The sequence below is a fragment of the Perca fluviatilis genome, chromosome 20, assembly GCF_010015445.1.
Source record: "Perca fluviatilis chromosome 20, GENO_Pfluv_1.0, whole genome shotgun sequence".
Lineage (NCBI taxonomy): Eukaryota > Metazoa > Chordata > Actinopteri > Perciformes > Percidae > Perca > Perca fluviatilis.
Window position 1 is genome coordinate 19,229,321 of NC_053131.1, and position 19,124 is coordinate 19,248,444.

General features: G+C 40.4%; 2 protein-coding genes across 2 annotated transcripts; both read left to right on the forward strand.

Annotated features, from left to right (window-relative positions):
* Positions 1-10,854: 10,854 nt before the first annotated feature.
* klf11b (Kruppel-like factor 11b) lies at positions 10,855-14,692 on the forward strand. Its single transcript, XM_039785754.1, has 4 exons — positions 10,855-11,044; positions 11,871-12,149; positions 12,675-13,638; positions 13,882-14,692. Exons 1-4 carry the CDS (start codon positions 11,006-11,008, stop codon positions 14,181-14,183), a joined length of 1,584 nt encoding a protein of 527 aa, XP_039641688.1. The 5' UTR covers positions 10,855-11,005; the 3' UTR covers positions 14,184-14,692.
* A 1,821-nt stretch (positions 14,693-16,513) lies between these two features.
* On the forward strand, positions 16,514-19,050 carry dnaaf2 (dynein axonemal assembly factor 2). The gene is made up of 2 exons (XM_039785756.1): positions 16,514-18,505; positions 18,589-19,050. The coding sequence occupies exons 1-2, from the start codon at positions 16,796-16,798 to the stop codon at positions 18,994-18,996; spliced, it is 2,118 nt and encodes a 705-aa protein (XP_039641690.1). The 5' UTR covers positions 16,514-16,795; the 3' UTR covers positions 18,997-19,050.
* The last annotated feature ends 74 nt before the right edge of the window (positions 19,051-19,124 follow it).

Here is a 19,124-nt window from a genome sequence, read left to right on the forward strand (position 1 = left end):
TGTCAGATGATGGACTCATGATGCCAACCACCTATCTATGTAGCACATGAGACTCTCTGAAGGTTCAGGTGTGCAGGTACAAAAAAGCCTGAAGTCTCATTTAGTTTTAATTTAACCAACTAGCTGCCAACATGCTGCCCTCTTCCCCTTTAGTGTAAGACCATCTGCACTGTAAACCCAGATTTAGTTGTAATTAAACTTTTCATTGGTCACTATTTATTCTTTCATGTTTTGTTAAAAACCATATACAGCACATACACAGACAGCCAGGTTGCCTCTTTGATGAAACCGCAGTAGTGCATACGGGAGAGAAACTGAAACTAAAGTATCGATCTTATCACACTGGTATAGATCAATATCAATACCAACGTTGGTATCGATATTATCAATATTTGGATCGATCCGCCCACCACTAATATTTGTTATGTTTCTTTGCAAGCTTTTGTGTGTAGTTTCTGTCTCCCCCATGAGGAATTCTAAGTAATGACAACAACACTGTCGGCACATCCACATGATACAAGCCTTCTGTACCACCCCCATCCCTCCCCCATGCAGTTGCTAGAAGCCAAGGAGGACACGGAGGATTAAAAAAACATGGTGGATGGTAAAATATCTTCACAGTTTCTGAACATAGCCCTACTGAGAAATACAGAGAGAGTTTTGTGGAGGTGATAGTCTAAATTAGCTTTGTATCAACTCATTTGGCAATGGCTTGAACGTAACGGACGTTCATTAATATTAAAAAGTTACGCACTAAAGCTTTAACTTAACATGCTTATTTTAGACAACATGACTCCAGAAAAAAATTATTGATGTTTACTAATGATTTTTAGTGACTACTAATGTAAACTTGATTTGTCTACTGCATCAATTTACCACTCTGTTTTAATACAACTTGACCTGTTATGTTTCACCTTGTGTAAAAACTTTCTAAAAAATGTCCAGTAAAGTCAACAAATTTTGGATAACAGTGTGGTCTGTCTCTCTTTTACTGTCTCTCTCATTCTCTACTGAGATGTCCTCATTTAAACCCACAGTTAGTGTCAGGATGCAGCTCCTGTCTTCTGTATAGATGACTCTGAGCGAGGTCAGGAAACTGGCCAGGCTCACAACTGGGACATATGGTCTAACTCTTTGTTTTCCATCATGCTTTCCTACTAACAGTCAAATGTTACATCAACAGAATAGCAAGTAGAGAATAATCTGGGCCAAACATTGAATCTCTATTGATCTCTGATAATCTGCTACTTTTTTGATTTTTGTCTGAATAAATGTGTTTTTATTAGGACTTACTACAAAAAACTTGTTAAGAGTGATGGTATTTTTAAAGGGGCTGTACACGATATTCAGAACATTAACACAGCAGTAAACGACTATTTGCTATGTAAAGATATAGTGGAGTAATGGCATCATGATCGGAGAATGAAGTCCCATTTCCTCTGTGTGTGTGTGTGTGTGTGTGTGTGTGTGTGTGTGTGTGTGTGTGTGTGTGTGTGTGTGTGTGTGTGTGTGTGTGTGTTGTAATCCCAGCTCCTCTGTTTTCATAGCTGGTCAGTCCGCACGTGCATGTTAGTGCATCTGAGCGCCTTGTGTGTTGGTATCAAACGCAGAGGGCCGTGTGTTTCTTTAGTTTCTTTCATATAATATCCAATTTCCTCCATGTTTGTAGCATGCCATAAGACTACAAAACTCTTGGGTGTGTCAGGGTTGCACAGATGCTTTGCACTGGCGCTAATGACTGGAATACCTATAAACAGAAGCAGTATTTTATTCAGTTTGCCTTGTATCTCTAAGAGGATTTATGACTGATAGCTTGTATGTAATTAATATAATACATACGTACGATTTTATTCTATTGTGTACATGTTTATGATAATTTAATGATCGGAATTACATAAATTACTTTTCAAACTACTTTTCTATCTTGCTACCTAGTTGAAAATGTCAACCCATGTAATAATTTTTGTCCATATTTTTAGAACACAACTTATATGAGTCCAGTGAGTTTCAATATTTTTTGGGGCAACCTCTTTTACAATAAGATAATATAATCTGGTGTTTTAACATATTTCAGTGGGTGGAGACCTCTTTTATTTATCTCTTGATTTTCTGCAGGAAAAACAATCCAACACTGAGAATTCAGCTTTCATAAACTAGTTGATTGGCTGTTGTCTGATGTCACATAGCTGGAGCAGAGATGCAAAGTGTAAATGTACACACATATGCATATGACAGTTTCCATGGAATATCACTTAGAGTCAGACGAAGTTGATTCATCGTTCAAACTGCCGGTAAATGATGTTTTCATGTGTATAGGTGTTTTTGCACTGTCTCTGCACTCTTGATGGTGTTACATGATATCCAGTCTCACTGTGACTAACCTCACATGGTAACTGAGCTACAGTATATTCAGTCAAAACTGACTTTTCTGAGGTTATATGCTGCACCATTTTGGGTTCTGCCCTCTTAAATTGCACACTGTTATGACAGTATAGTGTACCCTTGGCAGACCAGACCACAAATGACCTACTTTGATGCTGTTCAAACAACCCAAGTGCAGCTATAGCCACAGCTCTAATTTCACACTTTCAGAAAAATAAACCTATATTCCTTCTTCAGCACTGTAATCTCTATAAAGTCACCTCTGAGATTTGTCCTGTTCCATATTTGGTATCAGCCTCAGCCTGGAGTCGAGATAAACGTGATAAAAGCTCCTTCCAAGTTCATACTGAAACACTGGCTTCTTTTACAGAACTAGGCCTATACTCAAAGAAGAAATTAACCCCAAACAAATGTAATTTAATGTTGACAGAGCTGCAGGAGGTTTCGAGAATGAAGTTTCTTACATTTTCTCCTGGAATCATCTTCTCTATTGATTTTATTTGCAATTACAGCAATAGCCAATTCAAATATTATTCAACAGGGAAAATATATTTATATCTGCATTGTCTTCACTGTTTGAATCATTATGCTCCAATGTTTGTTGTCTATGATTCATACCTTTTTTTGATAGAACCACTTTCAAAGTAAAAAATACCTCCTGCTGTAGAGTTATTCACCCGCCATCTGTGAACTTGGTGATGTAACAGGAAATGTATTTTCATTGTGCCTACTGAAAATAGCTATGATCCTTTCAAACTAGCACTTAGAATAGAGACACACCTATCTACACACTGTTAAACCATGACCTTTTGCTGTTCTTGCACTATTTCGAATATTACGAAAAGTTAAATGAATATATTGTGGAGCAGAGACCACCTTCTATCAGTCACACCTACATTTGTCACTGAATTCATCTAAAATGCATATTCTAATCAGTTTCTGCATTACCTTGAACTGAGCAATTGTTAAAACACAGAACAAGATTATAATGAGGTTCAGAAAATATCTTAATTTCTCATCTGTTTTTCAACCTCTTGCCATCAGCAGCTCCACACACACACACACACACACACACACACACACACTGTAAATATGCTGTTGAATCTTACAAAGTCCATTTGCAGTAACACATCGACAAATGAGAGAAAGTATAATTGTGCTCCGTGTGAATGCTCTGTGTGTGTGTGTGTGTGTGTGTGTGTGTGTTTAAATAGGCCTACTCCATGTCATTCTAATAATATTCTCGAGGAAAGACTGTAATAGAATATAATTTGACCTATCTCTAAAATCAATGCTTCTTTATTTTAGTATATGAGGCATTACCCGAACAGGCACTGCACTACAGTCAGTTCTACATGCATATAAACACAGACAGTGTAATTGCACCAAGCTCTCACACGGACACAAAGCACACCATTGGGTCCCCAGCAATACACACGCTAAGTGTGAAGTAGATCGGATGAACGGTATATATTCATTCAGTAGATATTCAAATGAAAGACAGCCAGACGGACATACTCACAGAAAGAGATTCCTTCCTTTATAGATATAGATATATTATTGTCTTTTTATGTATGCAGAGTAGGATGTGTGGTTCCCTGTATGAGATTGGTTCCAGTTGTTGAGGCACTGCCCATCCCACCTGAGGAGCTGAAGATCTAGCTGGTTAGTCAGGGCCTTCAGGCAGTGTGTGAACTATAACATGGCTTTTGAGGGAGCTCACTTTTGCTTGCACGTGGCTCAAAGTGAGACTGTGACTCTTGTTGCAAAGAAACATTCATAGCTGCAAGCATGTAGCCTACCTTCTTTATGTCAGCACATCTGATATAAAATAATCAGTTAATGACCACATAACATTTCCACACAGGTATCAAAACCAAACACAGAGGTGTCAAAAGTATTCACATTCATTACTCAGGTAGAAGTATAGATACTAGGGTTTAAAAAGACTTCTGTAGAAGTATCAACTCAAGCTTTTTGTAAAACTGTAAAAGTACTGGTTTCAAAACTACTTAAAGTATAAAAGTAAAAGTAATGTAAGGAAAAAAATATATAATATCAATATGCTTTTTCAAATTAGACGGCGAGTTTTGGAAACAATTAGTTTGTGGTACTTGGGTGCGCAGACCTTGCAGCGCATTCGAAAGGAGTTGTTTTTGCATCCAACCATTTTGAAAAATTCTTCCAGGTATGGCCAGGGATGTAGAAGGGTTGGCTGGTCTTCCTGGCTACCAACCTCCTCGCTGGTGCTTGGTTGGGACATTTCGTTCTCTTAAGTGTCTGCCACGGACCTCTTCGTACTAGGCTACATACGTCTGCTATTTCCTTACTGGAGTGTGACGTGATTTGTGTCATGTGCAGGTGCGATGGATCGCATACAAACCAAAAGGGTGTCGGAATGATATACTGTACGTTTATACTTCTCATCCAACCACAATCAAATTCACTCTATCCGGATGGCTTGATTTATCTGGATAGGTTTTGGGATTTTTTTTTAACGATGACAAGCCGGAATGAAAACAAGCCGAACTGAAATAGGAGTAACGAGGCTATTTTTAAAATGTAAGGAGTTGAAGTAAAAAGTCTGCTGTAAAATAATGACTCCAGCAAAGTATAGATACCCATAATGTCTACTTAAGTGAGGTAACGAAGTATTTGTACTTCGTTACTTGACACCTCTGACCAAACATCACAGTTTGATACAAGACGGCCAACTAAAGTATACCATATACTCTACAGAGTGAGTGAGGTTTTTTGACATTGCACCATGGCTATCTTTATTGAAGTGAATTAGTGGTGACTAGTGAATCACCCTCATGCATAAATCATACATTGATAATAGCCTAATTTTACGCACGATCCATGGAAGTGAAGATACAGAAAAAATGGCATAAAGTCAATTTTTAGAGACCCACCCAACATTTTACTCATTAGGGGAACATACGTCTTTTTAAGCTGGCTTCCCTGTAGTTTGCATCCTGCCTTTAGTAGCAGCTCTGAACAGCACCCACAGGTCCTTTTTTCTTGGTAGTTTGCCTCTTTGTTTGAGGTTTTAAATTCCTAAGTTCTTTGTGCATAAATAACTTCAGTTTACCAATTCAATTAGGTTTTAAGTTGCTTCCACTTCCACTAGTGAGCTGGGGCGTAACACAGCTCAATACAACAAAATAAGCTTTACAGCATATGATGTGATCTTGTGTCTGATAGAATTTATTAGAAGAGGGGCGCCCGGATGGCTCATCTGGTAGAGCGTGTGCTCCATTTACAAAGGCTCAGTCCTTGTTGCAGCATCCACAGGTTCGACTCTGACCTGCAGCCCTTTGCTGCATGTCATTCCCCCTCTCTCTCCCCTTTCACATCTTCAGCTGTGCTATATAATAAAGGCCTAAAATGCCCAAAAAATTATCTTAAAAAAAAGAAAAGAAAAGAGAATTAACTAGAAGTGAAGTGCATGTGTCACTGCTGAACCAAAAGCTCAGTAGGTCTCCAGTCTCCATCTGTGCATAAAAGAAATCTATTGTCTTGTGAATTATATGTAGAAAAGTACTTAAAGGCGGTCTTAAAATGGACTACAGTTCAATATAATACTGTAGCTCACTGAAAAGAGATGATGAGTAGTACAGAGTGTGCTTTTTTCATAGCGTTGTATGGCGAGCCATCACAAAAGAATAACATTTTCCCCACAGCCAGACAACCAGACAGAAAATTATTCAGTGTATTATTTAATAATATCCAAGCCTTAATCATTAGGTACCACACATGCTCAGACAGTCTCCAGGGGAGCTCCTCCAGGGAGCCCTCAACCCTGCCTCCTGTTCCTCGTGTTGCCAGGACAACAGAAAGCAGCTAGCAGCACATGAGTCAGTGTCTCATAGCAACAGATTGGCTTTAGAATTGCAATCCGACCAATCAGGAGCCAGCTGTTTGTAGAGGAATCCCTGTTGTTGCTCCATTCTTATGTGTAGGAGGAGAAAAGGTGGGGCCACATGAGTAGCGTGGCACACAAAGCATCTTTCAGTGCAGTGTTTACTATACAAGATGGCTCGAACAACAAGCCATCTGTGGTTTGTTATTAGGCAATATGTACTATCAATAACACAATCAGTAATAACTGATCATGAAGTATTTTTTTTCTTTTCAGATTTTTTGGGCATTCCTGCCTTTATTCGATAGGAAAGCTGAGATATGAAAGGGAGGAGAGAGGGGAAAGACATGCAGGAAAACCATCAGAGGTCAGATTCGAACCCTGGATCTTCTGCATCGAGGATTAAACCTCTACATGTGCCCCCTTTCTACCAACTGACCTATTTGTATGCACTGGCAAAATACTGAGACAGAATTTCAATGAGATTCACATAAACATGGTACTTTTGGTGACAAAAACCACGCCAAAGATTGTCCATGTAAACCTGTACTGACCACCAGAGGCCATCAAATTTCTCAATTATCCAAATGTTTTGTTTTGTAGCCATGTAATTCAATTGTTGGTCTAAAAGTCCAATATTTACCTCTTTATCTCATATTTTTCTTATTTCTTATTAGTGATAGTTTGCAGATGGCACACAAGACTTTACCATGAAATGTAGGAGATAATGTAGTAAATATGCCCACTTTGCATCTTTTGAAGCCATATTGAAATTAATGTGTAATATTTAGGAGCTGAAGTAAAGGCTGAATGGGTTTACACATTGAAGTAATTGGGGTAATTAAAGATGGAATTTTCATTTTAAGCTAAAATATTCCTTTAAAATGCACCATGCACTTTACTCCTGCAGTTACGTGTCTCTCACAGAACAGAATACACTATTTGACTGCAATAAAACATTGAATGCCAAAATAGCATTCTGACATACAGAAATCAGTAAAGTAAACACCATTCCATCTTTTCAGGAAGAGCACTTGCACACATCAACTCAACATGCTTTGACTTGTCATTTAGTACATCTTTTGCATAGCATGTTTTTTTGTTATGTGCTTTTCCATCACATTTTTCATTCATAGCAGAGTAAGAATTTTCTTATTCCTTTCCATCCGTGCCAAGTAATTGCAGTGACCTGAAATTAAAAAAGAAGGGCAAAAGAAAGGTAGGAAGAAAGGATGAAGGATCCTTTTTGAGGGTTTCTACACTGCTGGCTGTGTCCTTTCACCTAGATGCCAGCTTGTAGTGATGGTGGGGAGGAGCAGTTGACTGACAAGTGTTTTCCAAGTTCAGCTGAGCTCACAAAGCATTCCAGACATATGTATAACATTGGCATTAGCTTCTGTGACTTAAATAAAAACCAATCAAAAATCCAACCTTGTAAATTTATAATAAAAAATTGCAATTCAGAGGCATAAGACCCAAGTGCTACTTCAAAATAATAATAATAAATCTGAAAAATCCAGTTTTGCATTCCATCAAAACAAGAAAGACAAAAGCGCAGTGATTTCACAACACCAAAGTATTCCTCATTTTGTAGCACTAAGGTATTCTTTTGGTTCTCGCCTGTCTGCTGTCCTAACAAAAAATGTTAATAATAAATCTGACAATGCAATAAATAAAAGCTTTCAGTGAAATCATGTATTCCAGTGAATATAATATGTGTGAGATGATTTTCATTTAACCATAGGGAATAATCTTATAAATGAGTTTTGTGAGCTTTTTGGAATACTGAATACAATTTCTGTAGCGTGTAGCTTTAAATATTAGTAATATGCAACATAAATCCAGAGATAAACAGTCTCATTAAAGTATTCCCACCTTGAGAGCTCTCTTGTAGCCTAACATTTTATAAAAAAAAATCTTTGCAAACACATACATTTGCAGTCCTCAATGTGAGCTTAAATGATTCAAAATGAATTGTGAAATTGTGTGGTCTTACATGAATTGTAATTGAAGAGAAAACTATTTTAAAAAATCTGAATTTATGAACTCAAGGCCTCATGTTTCTCCACTCAGCAATCTGAAGGACATTTTCAAAATAATACCACTTTATAACAACATTGCAATAAGTTATGTGTTGATTATGGTCAAACCTGTAATGGAAATCTATCAAATATGACAACATTATACATTTAGAGTGGATATACTTCATGTGGAAGTATGATCTTGTCAAGATGACACAGCCTATAGTTGCCTGTCAGAGCTCAGGGGCTGTTAGTGAAATATAGCCCCTGGGTGATATATTTAACCCTGCTGGGGCAACTCCCCCCTTTTGAGTTCGCTCCTGGAGTTCCTGAGTTGGGGGAGTTGGCCGGATAGGGGAGTTGTGCATGTGGAGGCCCAGATAGTAACCTTTCCTCCAGATTCCCTGACTAAGTTGAAACCGCTTGGCCCACTTATATCACAAACAGGCTGCTGTGCTAAGGCCGGGGCTGCCTGTAATACGGGCGTGCTAACTTGTTTTCCTCGAAACTCCTCCCTCTTCTCTGCTGGCACTGCAGCTACACTGCCACAGCTCCAAGACCTCAATGCTCCCTGGGTTCATGCTTATGTGAGTCACTGAGGCACGGCTGCTAAGGACAGGGCAACACACCTGCTACACCCCTTTCTCCTGTAGGCAAGCTGCAAACAAACACCAATTTACCAATTTCACAAAAGGTGTGAAAGTGTTGTCATATTTTTTATATATACATAAGCAGAAAAGATCAGGGTCTCATTCTCATGAAATTGACACTGGTCCTACTATTGTTTTTACCAAAGCATCTTGGTTGTGTTGAACTGGTAATATTTCCGAATTCACATTGGAGCCTCCATGGCTTCCAGAAGTTCACTAGGACTTCTGACACATTTTTTCTTTGTCTAAATGCAGTCGGTGATATAACAGCATATGTAGGTCAAGACCAATTTGAATTCTCTTAAGTGTACTTGTGGGATTGATCTCATAGAAATTGTCAGAGAACAGCCCAAGATTCGTTGAAACAAATATTTAAAAATATATATTTAGTATCAGGAGAACAAAGAACAATATACTTTTCTCTGCACCCAGGAAAAAAGGTTATCAGTGCAGTGCATCTATAGACTTGAATGCCTATGGAAATGAATTTGTCTGCAAATTTAACAATATAAATACTTATGTACATGTGTATATAATGGGGCATTGAGTTTGGCTCCACCCCAAAATTCCTGAAAGAGTGACTGCACCAACAGACAAAAAAAGTGTCAAAAGAGTGGGATACACCATTACATTGTTGCCTAATGTATGTATCATTTATCAAGGTTAATTAGTGACTTCTTTTGGGTCACCTGGTTTACTCTGAAACCACAATAATATTGATACATCTAATTTTGAAGGGATAATGATAAATTATTACACTGGTAACATGGTTAAGGGCTACATCAATAATATAGATCACACAAAGCATTTTACTCACTTCTAGCTTAGTGACTATGTGTCGTGATATGAAATGTGAAGGTGATGACAACTAAGCACTTGTTTATCTGCTTTTTCTGTGAGGAAGCTGCACCAACAGCTCAAAAAAAACAAGACAGAAACCCGCGTTTCATCTGGACACTGGTGTTGCATTCAGGTATTGTGAGAAATGTGGTACATATGCCCTTTCTTCTTCCCCCCTCGCTTTCAAATTGACAATAGAGTTGAAAAATAAAGGTTTCTTTGGATCGACCTTTTCCATTGGCAACAAGAAGTTATATGGAATCAAGTCAACGGGAATATGTCAATGTCTAATAGCCTGAAACATAGTAGGCCTAAGTGTTTATAACGTGTATCAACATAGCCTAATTAATCCTTCCTGGAAAGTTGTTTTGCACGGTTAAACTCTAAACTCAACTCATATATTCAAAAGCTGGTTGAAATTATTTATTTAAGTCAAAGGGCAAAACTTTGTATTTTGACATCAGCTAGACATGGACCTTAAATATTCTTCCTTTTATTTAAAAAATGCAGTGCAACCATTAGACCTACAGACTTACACATAAATCCATATAAGCGGACCACCTATGTAAAACTAAGCAACTTTTAAGTCAGTTCTTTTCATTCAATTCCCTTTGTTTTCATAGAACATTCTATGCAAAAATACAGTAACAATAGGCCTACAGTAGGTCATTTTGTGAATTTGCCCTATGTAGGCTATAGAAAAAGAGATTTGGTTTAGATTTGCTATTTGTTTCTAAAATAATTTTCTATTTTGGATGACTTATTATAGGCTGCTGCATCGAGCCGTCAGGTCGTTTTATGCAAGTTATTCCCATACCCCGTGAATGCAGCATAGACTCGATCGACCTTTTCCCTAGTTAAGCGGATGGCAGTTCATCGGGTTTACACTGACACTGCTGACTCTCAAGGCCACGCCCACCAACGGCCACGCACCCTATTTCCTCCAACCGTCCGGCTAGCACGCACTGTTCACGCGCTCTCTGCTCTTCCATTGGCTGAAGCTCCGCACACACTCAATTGTGATTGGCCAAGTGTTGCCACCCGCCAGTGCGTGTTGAGAGTTTTGTTTTTCTTTTTTTCTCCTTCCCATGTTTTACACACACAGCTGAGAGAAAAGGGGAGCCAGTCAGAGAAAAAGACGACCTCAACCCAACCCCAGTACAGGCAGCAGCACTGGCAACCGCCGTCTCTTTGTTCTGTACTGGCTTTGACAACAAAAAAGTGATATTAAGACATTTTATTCCTCAATGCCATCGCGAAAATTTACAGAGATGGACTCAAACGGGGTAAGTTAAGACATTTTTTTTAAATTGTAACTTTAGCTAGGGCGCGATATTTATTTTGCAGTCCAGTGATATTCAATTATTTACCTAAACTAAAGCTAAGTCATCAGCTAAATTCTTCTTTCTGTACAATTTTGTTAATATTATTTTGTCACGTCCAAGTGGTGCCAAATCAGCCATATTAAATTAAAATGTAAACACCTGTTTTCATCACACATTCATTTAGCAATTTTGATTGTCATTCTTTAAAAAGTCATAACCTACGTATGGTAATCTCAACTGTAATTTAAACAATTACGGAAGCCTGTCAATGTTGACAAATTGTTTAATCTAGTTGAGTTTTGTGGAGGATCAGTAATATGTTTTTTTACTGTAAAAATGTATAATGAAGTTATAACGTAATAAGCCTACTTCCTGATGCAAACCGCTTTATGGGGATTTCACATGGCTCATCTCGGCAGCACGTCACTGTTTGGTCTATATTCGGCAATGGGAGGTGTCCTGGCTCTAAGCCAAAGGCAGTGCATGCTGGGCTGGAGTGTAGTCACCAACACCCCCTTCCAATTTGGCTGGGAAATTTAGATTGGGGAACAGTGATGAGCAGATAATTGGAAATAGATTTTTTATTTTTATTTTTTTTACCATTCTGTTCAATAGAATAGAAACCTTTCCCTTGTTTACATTTATGCCATAATCAGATCGGTATCAAAGTGGAATCAACAAAGCGAATCGTGCAGGTTAAGATTAACCCAGATGACCCAATGATGTGGCAATACTGTACTTTAATTTCAATTCTTTTTATCTGAAGTTTATTTATTGTTCCTTTCAGACTGAGTATATGGACCATTGTGCGTCCAATTCAAAGAGAAGGAGGCATGACAGTGAACAGTCTTACCCGAGGGGAACCTGTGGCCTGGAGTACACGGACCTGGAGGCAGCTGAAGCGCTGGTGTGTATGAGCTCATGGGGCCAGGGCCACTTCCTCGGCAGCAGCAGGCCAAACCCCTGCAAGCCCAGACCCCTCACCCCCGCTTCGGATTCCTGTGACTCACTCATGCCGTCAGAACTTCCAGACCCCCCAAAGGACTTTGTGTCCCTCTCCTCCCTGGTAAGTGACTTATCATGCTGTACAGGTGTCAACCAATTGACTAATATGTAAGTCAGTTTAGCAACATCAGGGTCTGCCCCCTCTTAATAATAGCCGGCACTGAAATTACACAGAGCTGTGAACCCACAGCTTACTTGATTCGATTAGATAGACTTAATAGATTACTGATGTTTAATTGGTAAACATTCCTGAGAGTCAAGGTTTGCATTAAACCCTATGACCTTTTTGATGTGAATGTGTAAAGATAACTGTGTGACCATGGTTTATGACGTGAGACCAGGGCAGGTGACAGGTGCTGCAGCAAGAAAAGCCATGATACTGATCGGTGGTACTGACAGAGTTTCTCCTCTTAAAGGCAGGGTCATAAAAATCACAGTTTATAGCTCTTAATAGAGTGATTTGTGTGTGTACCTGCTTGCCACCTGTGTGGCATATCTCTGAAAACACTTTATGCTGTACAACCAGAGAAACACACACCTATTCAGATTGCATTGGGGTTAATTCTTCTCTCCCTTCTCTTTCCAGTGTATGACTCCCCCTCACAGCCCCATCTTTGTTGAGGCATCCAGCGCTGTGCTCCAGTCAAGCTCTGGCCTGGCTGTGTCCTCACAACACTGTGGGTCCTGGGTCCATCAGCCTATCCTGGCACCCATTGCTGAAAAGACCCCCTCCCTCCCCCCTCTGTCACAGCCCTGCAGAGCCATGGCGACCAGTGTCATCCGCCACACCGCAGACAGCACCCCTTGCCAACACCGCATTCCAGTGGCCCCCAATCCAAAGAAAACTAGAGACACAGTAACGGCTGCAACGGTCTGCCAGCAGCAGCAACACATTACAAAGACTGAGCAGAAAACCACACCCCCGACTCCTCCAGCTCCTCTCACACCCACATTATCTGCCTCAAGAATAGAGCAGCATGCCAGTCCCTCAAATCCATGTTTGAACAGTGTCTCCACCCCCACTCCTGTCAATATGCAACTGCAAAACAGCCTAGCCACTCCCTCTGCTCCTGCAACCCTGTCCCCGCACTCAGTCCCGAGCCCTCAAATCATTTGCCAGATGTTCCCTGTCAGCACCCAATCAGGTATAATCTCAGCCTTCATCCCTGGTGCGGTTCAGACATCCAGTAATGGGATTCGGACCACCACCACGCCCATCCTCCCCCAGCCCACCTCAGCCAATGGCGCCCCTCTCCAGCAGTCCCTCATCGTGGGCTCAGCGATGCCCCAGGGCACGGTGATGCTGGTTCTCCCTCAATCCTCTGTCTCTCAGGCCCCTCACTGCCCTCAGACTGTCATGACCCTGGGCAACACCAAGCTACTACCTCTGGCCCCGGCCCCTGTGTATGTGCCAGCGGGGCCCAGCAGCGGTACAACAGCAACAAAGATGGACTTTTCCCGCAGGAGAAACTATGTCTGCAACTTCCCGGGCTGCAGGAAGACGTATTTTAAGAGCTCACACCTCAAGGCTCACCTAAGAACACACACAGGTGAGGGTTTAATGCATTTTTTAGTGTGTGATTTGGTTGATACTGGTGAGGATGTGGAATAAAATGGGACCACAGATGAGTGTTGCATCCTGTTTGTAAAACATTCCTTTCTTGGCCTTGTTATTCTTGATGGGAAGAGAGTGAGCTCATTGTTATTTCTCAGACAGTGGGATGTGTGAAGTTTTTATGACTATACTGTGATTCACTTGCTGACTCCCTACTCTCCCTGTTTCCCTCCCTTAGGTGAGAAGCCTTTCAGCTGCAGCTGGGACGGCTGTGATAAGAGGTTTGCCCGCTCTGACGAGCTCTCCCGTCACCGGCGAACACACACCGGTGAGAAGAAATTTGTGTGTCCCGTGTGCGACCGGCGATTTATGCGCAGTGATCACCTCACCAAACACGCCCGCCGCCATATGACCACAAAGAAAATTCCCTCGTGGCAAGCTGATGTCAGGAGCCTGAACAAAATGGCTGCAGGCAAGACAACTCCCTCAAAACCCGGCCTTGCCACACTAAGCATGCTGGTACCTGCCGGCTCAAAGTAGACAATAAACACTGCCATCCTACCCACTCCCAAGATACCACAGGGACACAGGAAGCAGCCAAGCACACAAGGCTGCTGCTATTTTACTCATGGGAATGAAAGAACAAACATGCACTGGACTTTTTTTCCTTTCTACTGCTCATTTGTACATGTATTTTTCTTTAAGGGATTGTTTTGTTTACTTTGATATAATTGATAATATTAATGCACTGTTGCCAAAGCTTTTGTAGGAAGTTTGTCTTATACATTTCATCTTCTCCACCCCTCCTACAAAACTTTCTCTATGTTTGTGTTGATACTGATATATATATATATATATATATATATATATGAATGTATTGTTTGTTGTACTATGAAATTCATTTATTTGTCATATTTGTGGGAAAACATGAAAAATAATGTACATATGAATATTAATCATCAGTACTATGATTATACCTTGATTATATCCCCCTGTCTAACTTTTTCACATTATTTAATACATATTTGTAATAAAAAAGATTAAGTCAATCTTTGTGCATTTTGTGACCTTTCCGATATCTAATCCGGGAAAAAAGAATCAGTCAGTGTGGGATCTTAGTATAGTCAGCAATCTTTCCCGGTTGTCTCATGCAGAAATGCAGTGAGTGGTGCCTTCCCACATCCTGTGTGCGTCACCCCCACCGGCCTCTTTTGCTCTACTAGCGGAATGAATTTTGGTGTTATAAAAGCTCTTTTGGTGACACCATCTGGGGACATTGTGTCCTGTTCGTTAGCTCAGAGCAAGAGTGTTGATGAGTCAGCAGACAAGACAGACAGAGATTTGTTTGTCTTTTTAGAGTTTATTAACTAATCGTTTGAGCCCATTCAGCACTGTCACATGAACACAAGGGGGTGGTGGGGCTGTGTGACTCTTGCATAATACACTACTGAGTTTTATTCACTCAAAAATCTCTTATCAATCTGGCATCATTTATCAAACACCAGTCGTTACACGTTCTTAGTATTGTCATATACACAACATTCACAGTGAAGCAGTCATTGGCAATGACATGCTTAGTTCTCATGCTCCCTACAACATTACATACAAATATGTATATAAAAAAGAAAATCAGGTGAGTAAAATCTAATTAGAATCTAATAAAGACACAAAATAGTGCAGCAGTTATATAAATGAAATATGACATACTATAAAATACTGTAGTAGACAGGTGTACAGTAATAGTAAAATGTATATACTTTAATACAAACAGGTTGTGTAAATGAAAAATGTGAAATATAATATGATAATGAATAGAAGGAAAATGGTCTTGTCCATCCTTGGCCATAAAAAATAACATGGGGTAAGTAGAAGGAAGACATTTTCAGCTAGAGAATTTGGGATGTGAAGGGATGGGAAGTGGAAATTAAAAGGGCTTATCTCTCTCTCTCTCTCTCTCTCTCTCTCTCTCTCTCTCTCTCTCTCTCTCTCTCTCTCTCTCTCTCTCTCTCTTTATTTATTTATTACCAGTGGTCCCATACCCAGTAACAGCAACATCTCTTCCAATCAGACAGTGAGAAATATGAACTGTTGGGGGTGCGACCAATCACTTCTCTTCCCTGCTTACCCGCCCCTTTGCCTTACTGACCGACTTACTGACTGGCTGTGTGCCACCTCAACGGTGATCTACAGCAACATCTGGTGGCGGACTCTTGTCATTTGATCATTTACAGTGCTGAACAAAATCCTGTTGGATTGACATGTTTAGTGAAGTATAACAGTTGAGGTGATCATAATGCACTTCACAATTGGTGCTCATTGCCAAAAATGGTACTGGATTGTATGTTTATTTTTTTTATTTATTTTATTATTTCAGGACAATGCACATTTGATGAACATGTACAACAGCACACGTAAAAAATACCAGATTGTAGCCCAAAGGCTAATTTCCATATGTAGTCCATTATGTAGTCTAATATGTCATTGCCAATAGTACTGGTTATTAAGAAACTCAAAGTTATTCATCTGCAAGGAAAGTTTGTTTGCTGCATTGAATATACAGAATTTAGGAGGGATTTTGTAATAATGGAATGTGAGTTAAAAGGCATTTAAACTAAAAAGCCAAATATATTTACAGTTCAATTTATGCGTCGTTAAAAATGCAATTACATAAAGTAAGAGTTAATATCTTGTTTTATTCATGTTTTTTGGTGCATAAAAGTAAAGTTTTTTTTAATGGGTTAATCTTATTTAAACTAAACTACATTTGTAATTCTTACTATTAACGTTATATCTATTCAGTAAACTATTTTCATTAATTCAATCTCTGTCGGATTTATGGCAATAAAAATGTTTCTCAGGGAAGTGTTTTCTTGTTGCACCAATGGCCCTTGTGTTGCTAGGTTACATCACCACAACTAGGACGGTTTGCTCATGGGTTTGCTGGAGGGCGATAACACGAGCTAAAACCCACGGAAGTGGACACAAAACCACACCAAGTTCTGCATTTCTTTTCCAGAGAGGACAGCTTGTAACACTTTTTATTTAGCTTACTTTGCTTCGGACTTATTTTTGTGACGTTTAGCTAGCTAGCTAGCTAGCTCACGAAAATTGTGTGGTCGCTAATTTCACTATTTCTCCTCGTAATAATCAGCATGGAGGCCGGAGGTAAACTGGAAGAACTAAACATGACAGTGGATGAAGTCGACAGACTGACACAAGCTTTCAAAGACGAGAAATTCAGGGAAATGTTTCGCGATTACGCCAATGAAATATCAGATCCTGAGAATAAGAAAAAGTATGAAGAGGAGATCAAACTTTTGGAGCAGGAGAGAGGAAACACGATTGAATTTATCCACCCGGAACCATTTAGGGCTCTCAGGACGAGTGTAAACGGCAAGCAGAAGTGTTTTATCAACATCTGCGCCAATGAAAAAGTTGGAAAGCCTGAATGTAAATGGGGTGTGTCGGAGGATGGCCGCAGAGGACAGTCCTGGTCCCTGCCTCACAGTCTGCACCCAGGGAGACAAAGCGTAGATCCAAAAGGGAACAAGGCCATGATCTATGATGTTATTTTCCACCCTGACACTCTCCACATTGCAAGCAAAAACAAGAGATTTATGGATATAGTTCACAGCACAGCCATTCAGGGAATCCAGAATGCTTTTAAAGTGACTCTAGATAAAAACAATGTGAGGGAGATGAATACAAAATACAAAGGCCTCCCGCAGCCTTGTGTCATCCGAAAACCCATACTTGGATATAAAACCAAGGAGCCCTCAGAGGAGCCTGACCCTCTTGCATTCCCATACCCGGATAAAAAAGGACCTACCACATCCCAGGAAACCAAGCCCACAGAATCACCCGCAACAAAGAACAGCAGTGATGCTGAACCTAAAAGCTCCCCGATCCAGCCTCAGAAAGCCAAAGAGCCTACCGAGCCAAACTACACTGTAAGATATAGATCTTTTATTGATCTACAGGACTTCAGATGTTCTAGAGACTCTGCCCAAAGCCCCAGGCCCAAAGAAATAGTGTTTACCATCGACATGCCACTTCTGAAGGCGGCCACAGATGCCAGCCTTGAGGTAAAAGAGAGACTGTTGTTGCTGGAGTCCAAGAAACCAGCCTACAGACTGGAGCTGCCCTTAGCCTACCCTGTGGATGATGATAAAGGAGAGGCAAAGTTCAACAAACAGAGAGGACAGCTTACAGTCACGCTGCCTGTTCTTCCTTCGAACGAAGCGTTTGATTTTGCTGCAGGGTCTGCTCACACTAGTGTTAATGATGACGAGAGACAGGAGGAGAAAAGCGAGGTGGAAGAGGATAATAACTGGAAGGAGAAAGAAAAAGAAAGCCAGAAAACTGAGGAGGAGCAAAGAGGTGTTGAAAAGGATTTGAGGCAGCAGACAAGGTTAGAGAAAGGTGAAGAAGAGGGAGAAAAAGGTCAGGACAAAGAAGAGGAGCAGATGAGGGAAGGCCAGGAAGGTGTAGAGGGAGAGGACAGTGGAGTGGAGGAGGAGAAATTGAAAGAGCAGGAGCAGGGAAATGAAAACGAAGTTGGAAACTTGAACCTACAGAAGACGAAGCAACACAAGGATACAAATGATTCCAGTCCAACAAGTCTTCAGTGTGATATCGTTGATGTTTCTGCTGAAGAAGAAAAATCATTGCCTGTTGATAGCAGGCTTGTGGCCTCACCTGAGACAGAAAACCAGCCTGTTTTAATCACTGCTGAACATTCAAGCTGCATAGGAAAAGGAGTAGTAATTCTGAACTCATGTTTAGAGTCAACACCCAAAATGAAGGCTTCAGACATCAAGGAAGAGACTGAAAAGACACGAGAGAGTGTACATGGAAATGAGGTGAGATAAATCCTAACAATGGTGCTGTCAAAATGCTGTAAGTGTCTGATCAAACTAAGCTGCTTATATTTTCTTTGCTTCAGGTGGAAACAGATGCTGCATTTCTACATCTCAGATCCACTGAGGAATCCCAAAGTTCCACAGCAGCTAATACTACTAGCCCGAACATCAAGGACTGCTGCACTTCCCAGGAGTCCAGCGAGATGCCTGCGACAGATGAAGCAAACAATTCAAGTAGAGAAAGTTCAGGCAACAGGGCGACTTCCTTCTCTGAGGAACGTGCCGTGGGCTCCGTAAAGAGGGAGAGGGAGAGCGTAGACGAAGACGACCTACTGACGGAGCAAATCTTCCACAACCCAGAGCACGGCAACAAGCCACCCCCCGTGTTATTGAGGGAAATTGATAAAGATGGAAATGAAAAGATCATAAGTGATCATTCCACATCTGCTGGGTTCATCTTCCAAAACTCCCTGATGTATGAGCTGGACTGAGGACTGTGTGCAGAGGAAGGTTCAGGGCAAGTTGTTCAGATTTTTTTTTTTTTTCATCAATCAGGTTTGAATGCAAGTTATATCAGTTAAAAACGTCTGCAGTGTCCAACAATATTAAAATGATCCAA

What these genes read in the sequence shown, in the direction of transcription:
- dnaaf2 (XM_039785756.1), top strand. Translation starts at nt 16,796, where the DNA reads ATGGAGGCCGGAGGTAAACTGGAAGAACTAAACATGACAGTGGATGAA. An exon ending in AGAGTGTACATGGAAATGAG is followed by an intron (nt 18,506 to 18,588) that starts GTGAGATAAATC and finishes TCTTTGCTTCAG; the next exon opens with GTGGAAACAGATGCTGCATT.
- klf11b (XM_039785754.1), top strand. Translation starts at nt 11,006, where the DNA reads ATGCCATCGCGAAAATTTACAGAGATGGACTCAAACGGG. An exon ending in CAGAGATGGACTCAAACGGG is followed by an intron (nt 11,045 to 11,870) that starts GTAAGTTAAGAC and finishes TGTTCCTTTCAG; the next exon opens with ACTGAGTATATGGACCATTG. An exon ending in TCACCTAAGAACACACACAG is followed by an intron (nt 13,639 to 13,881) that starts GTGAGGGTTTAA and finishes TCCCTCCCTTAG; the next exon opens with GTGAGAAGCCTTTCAGCTGC.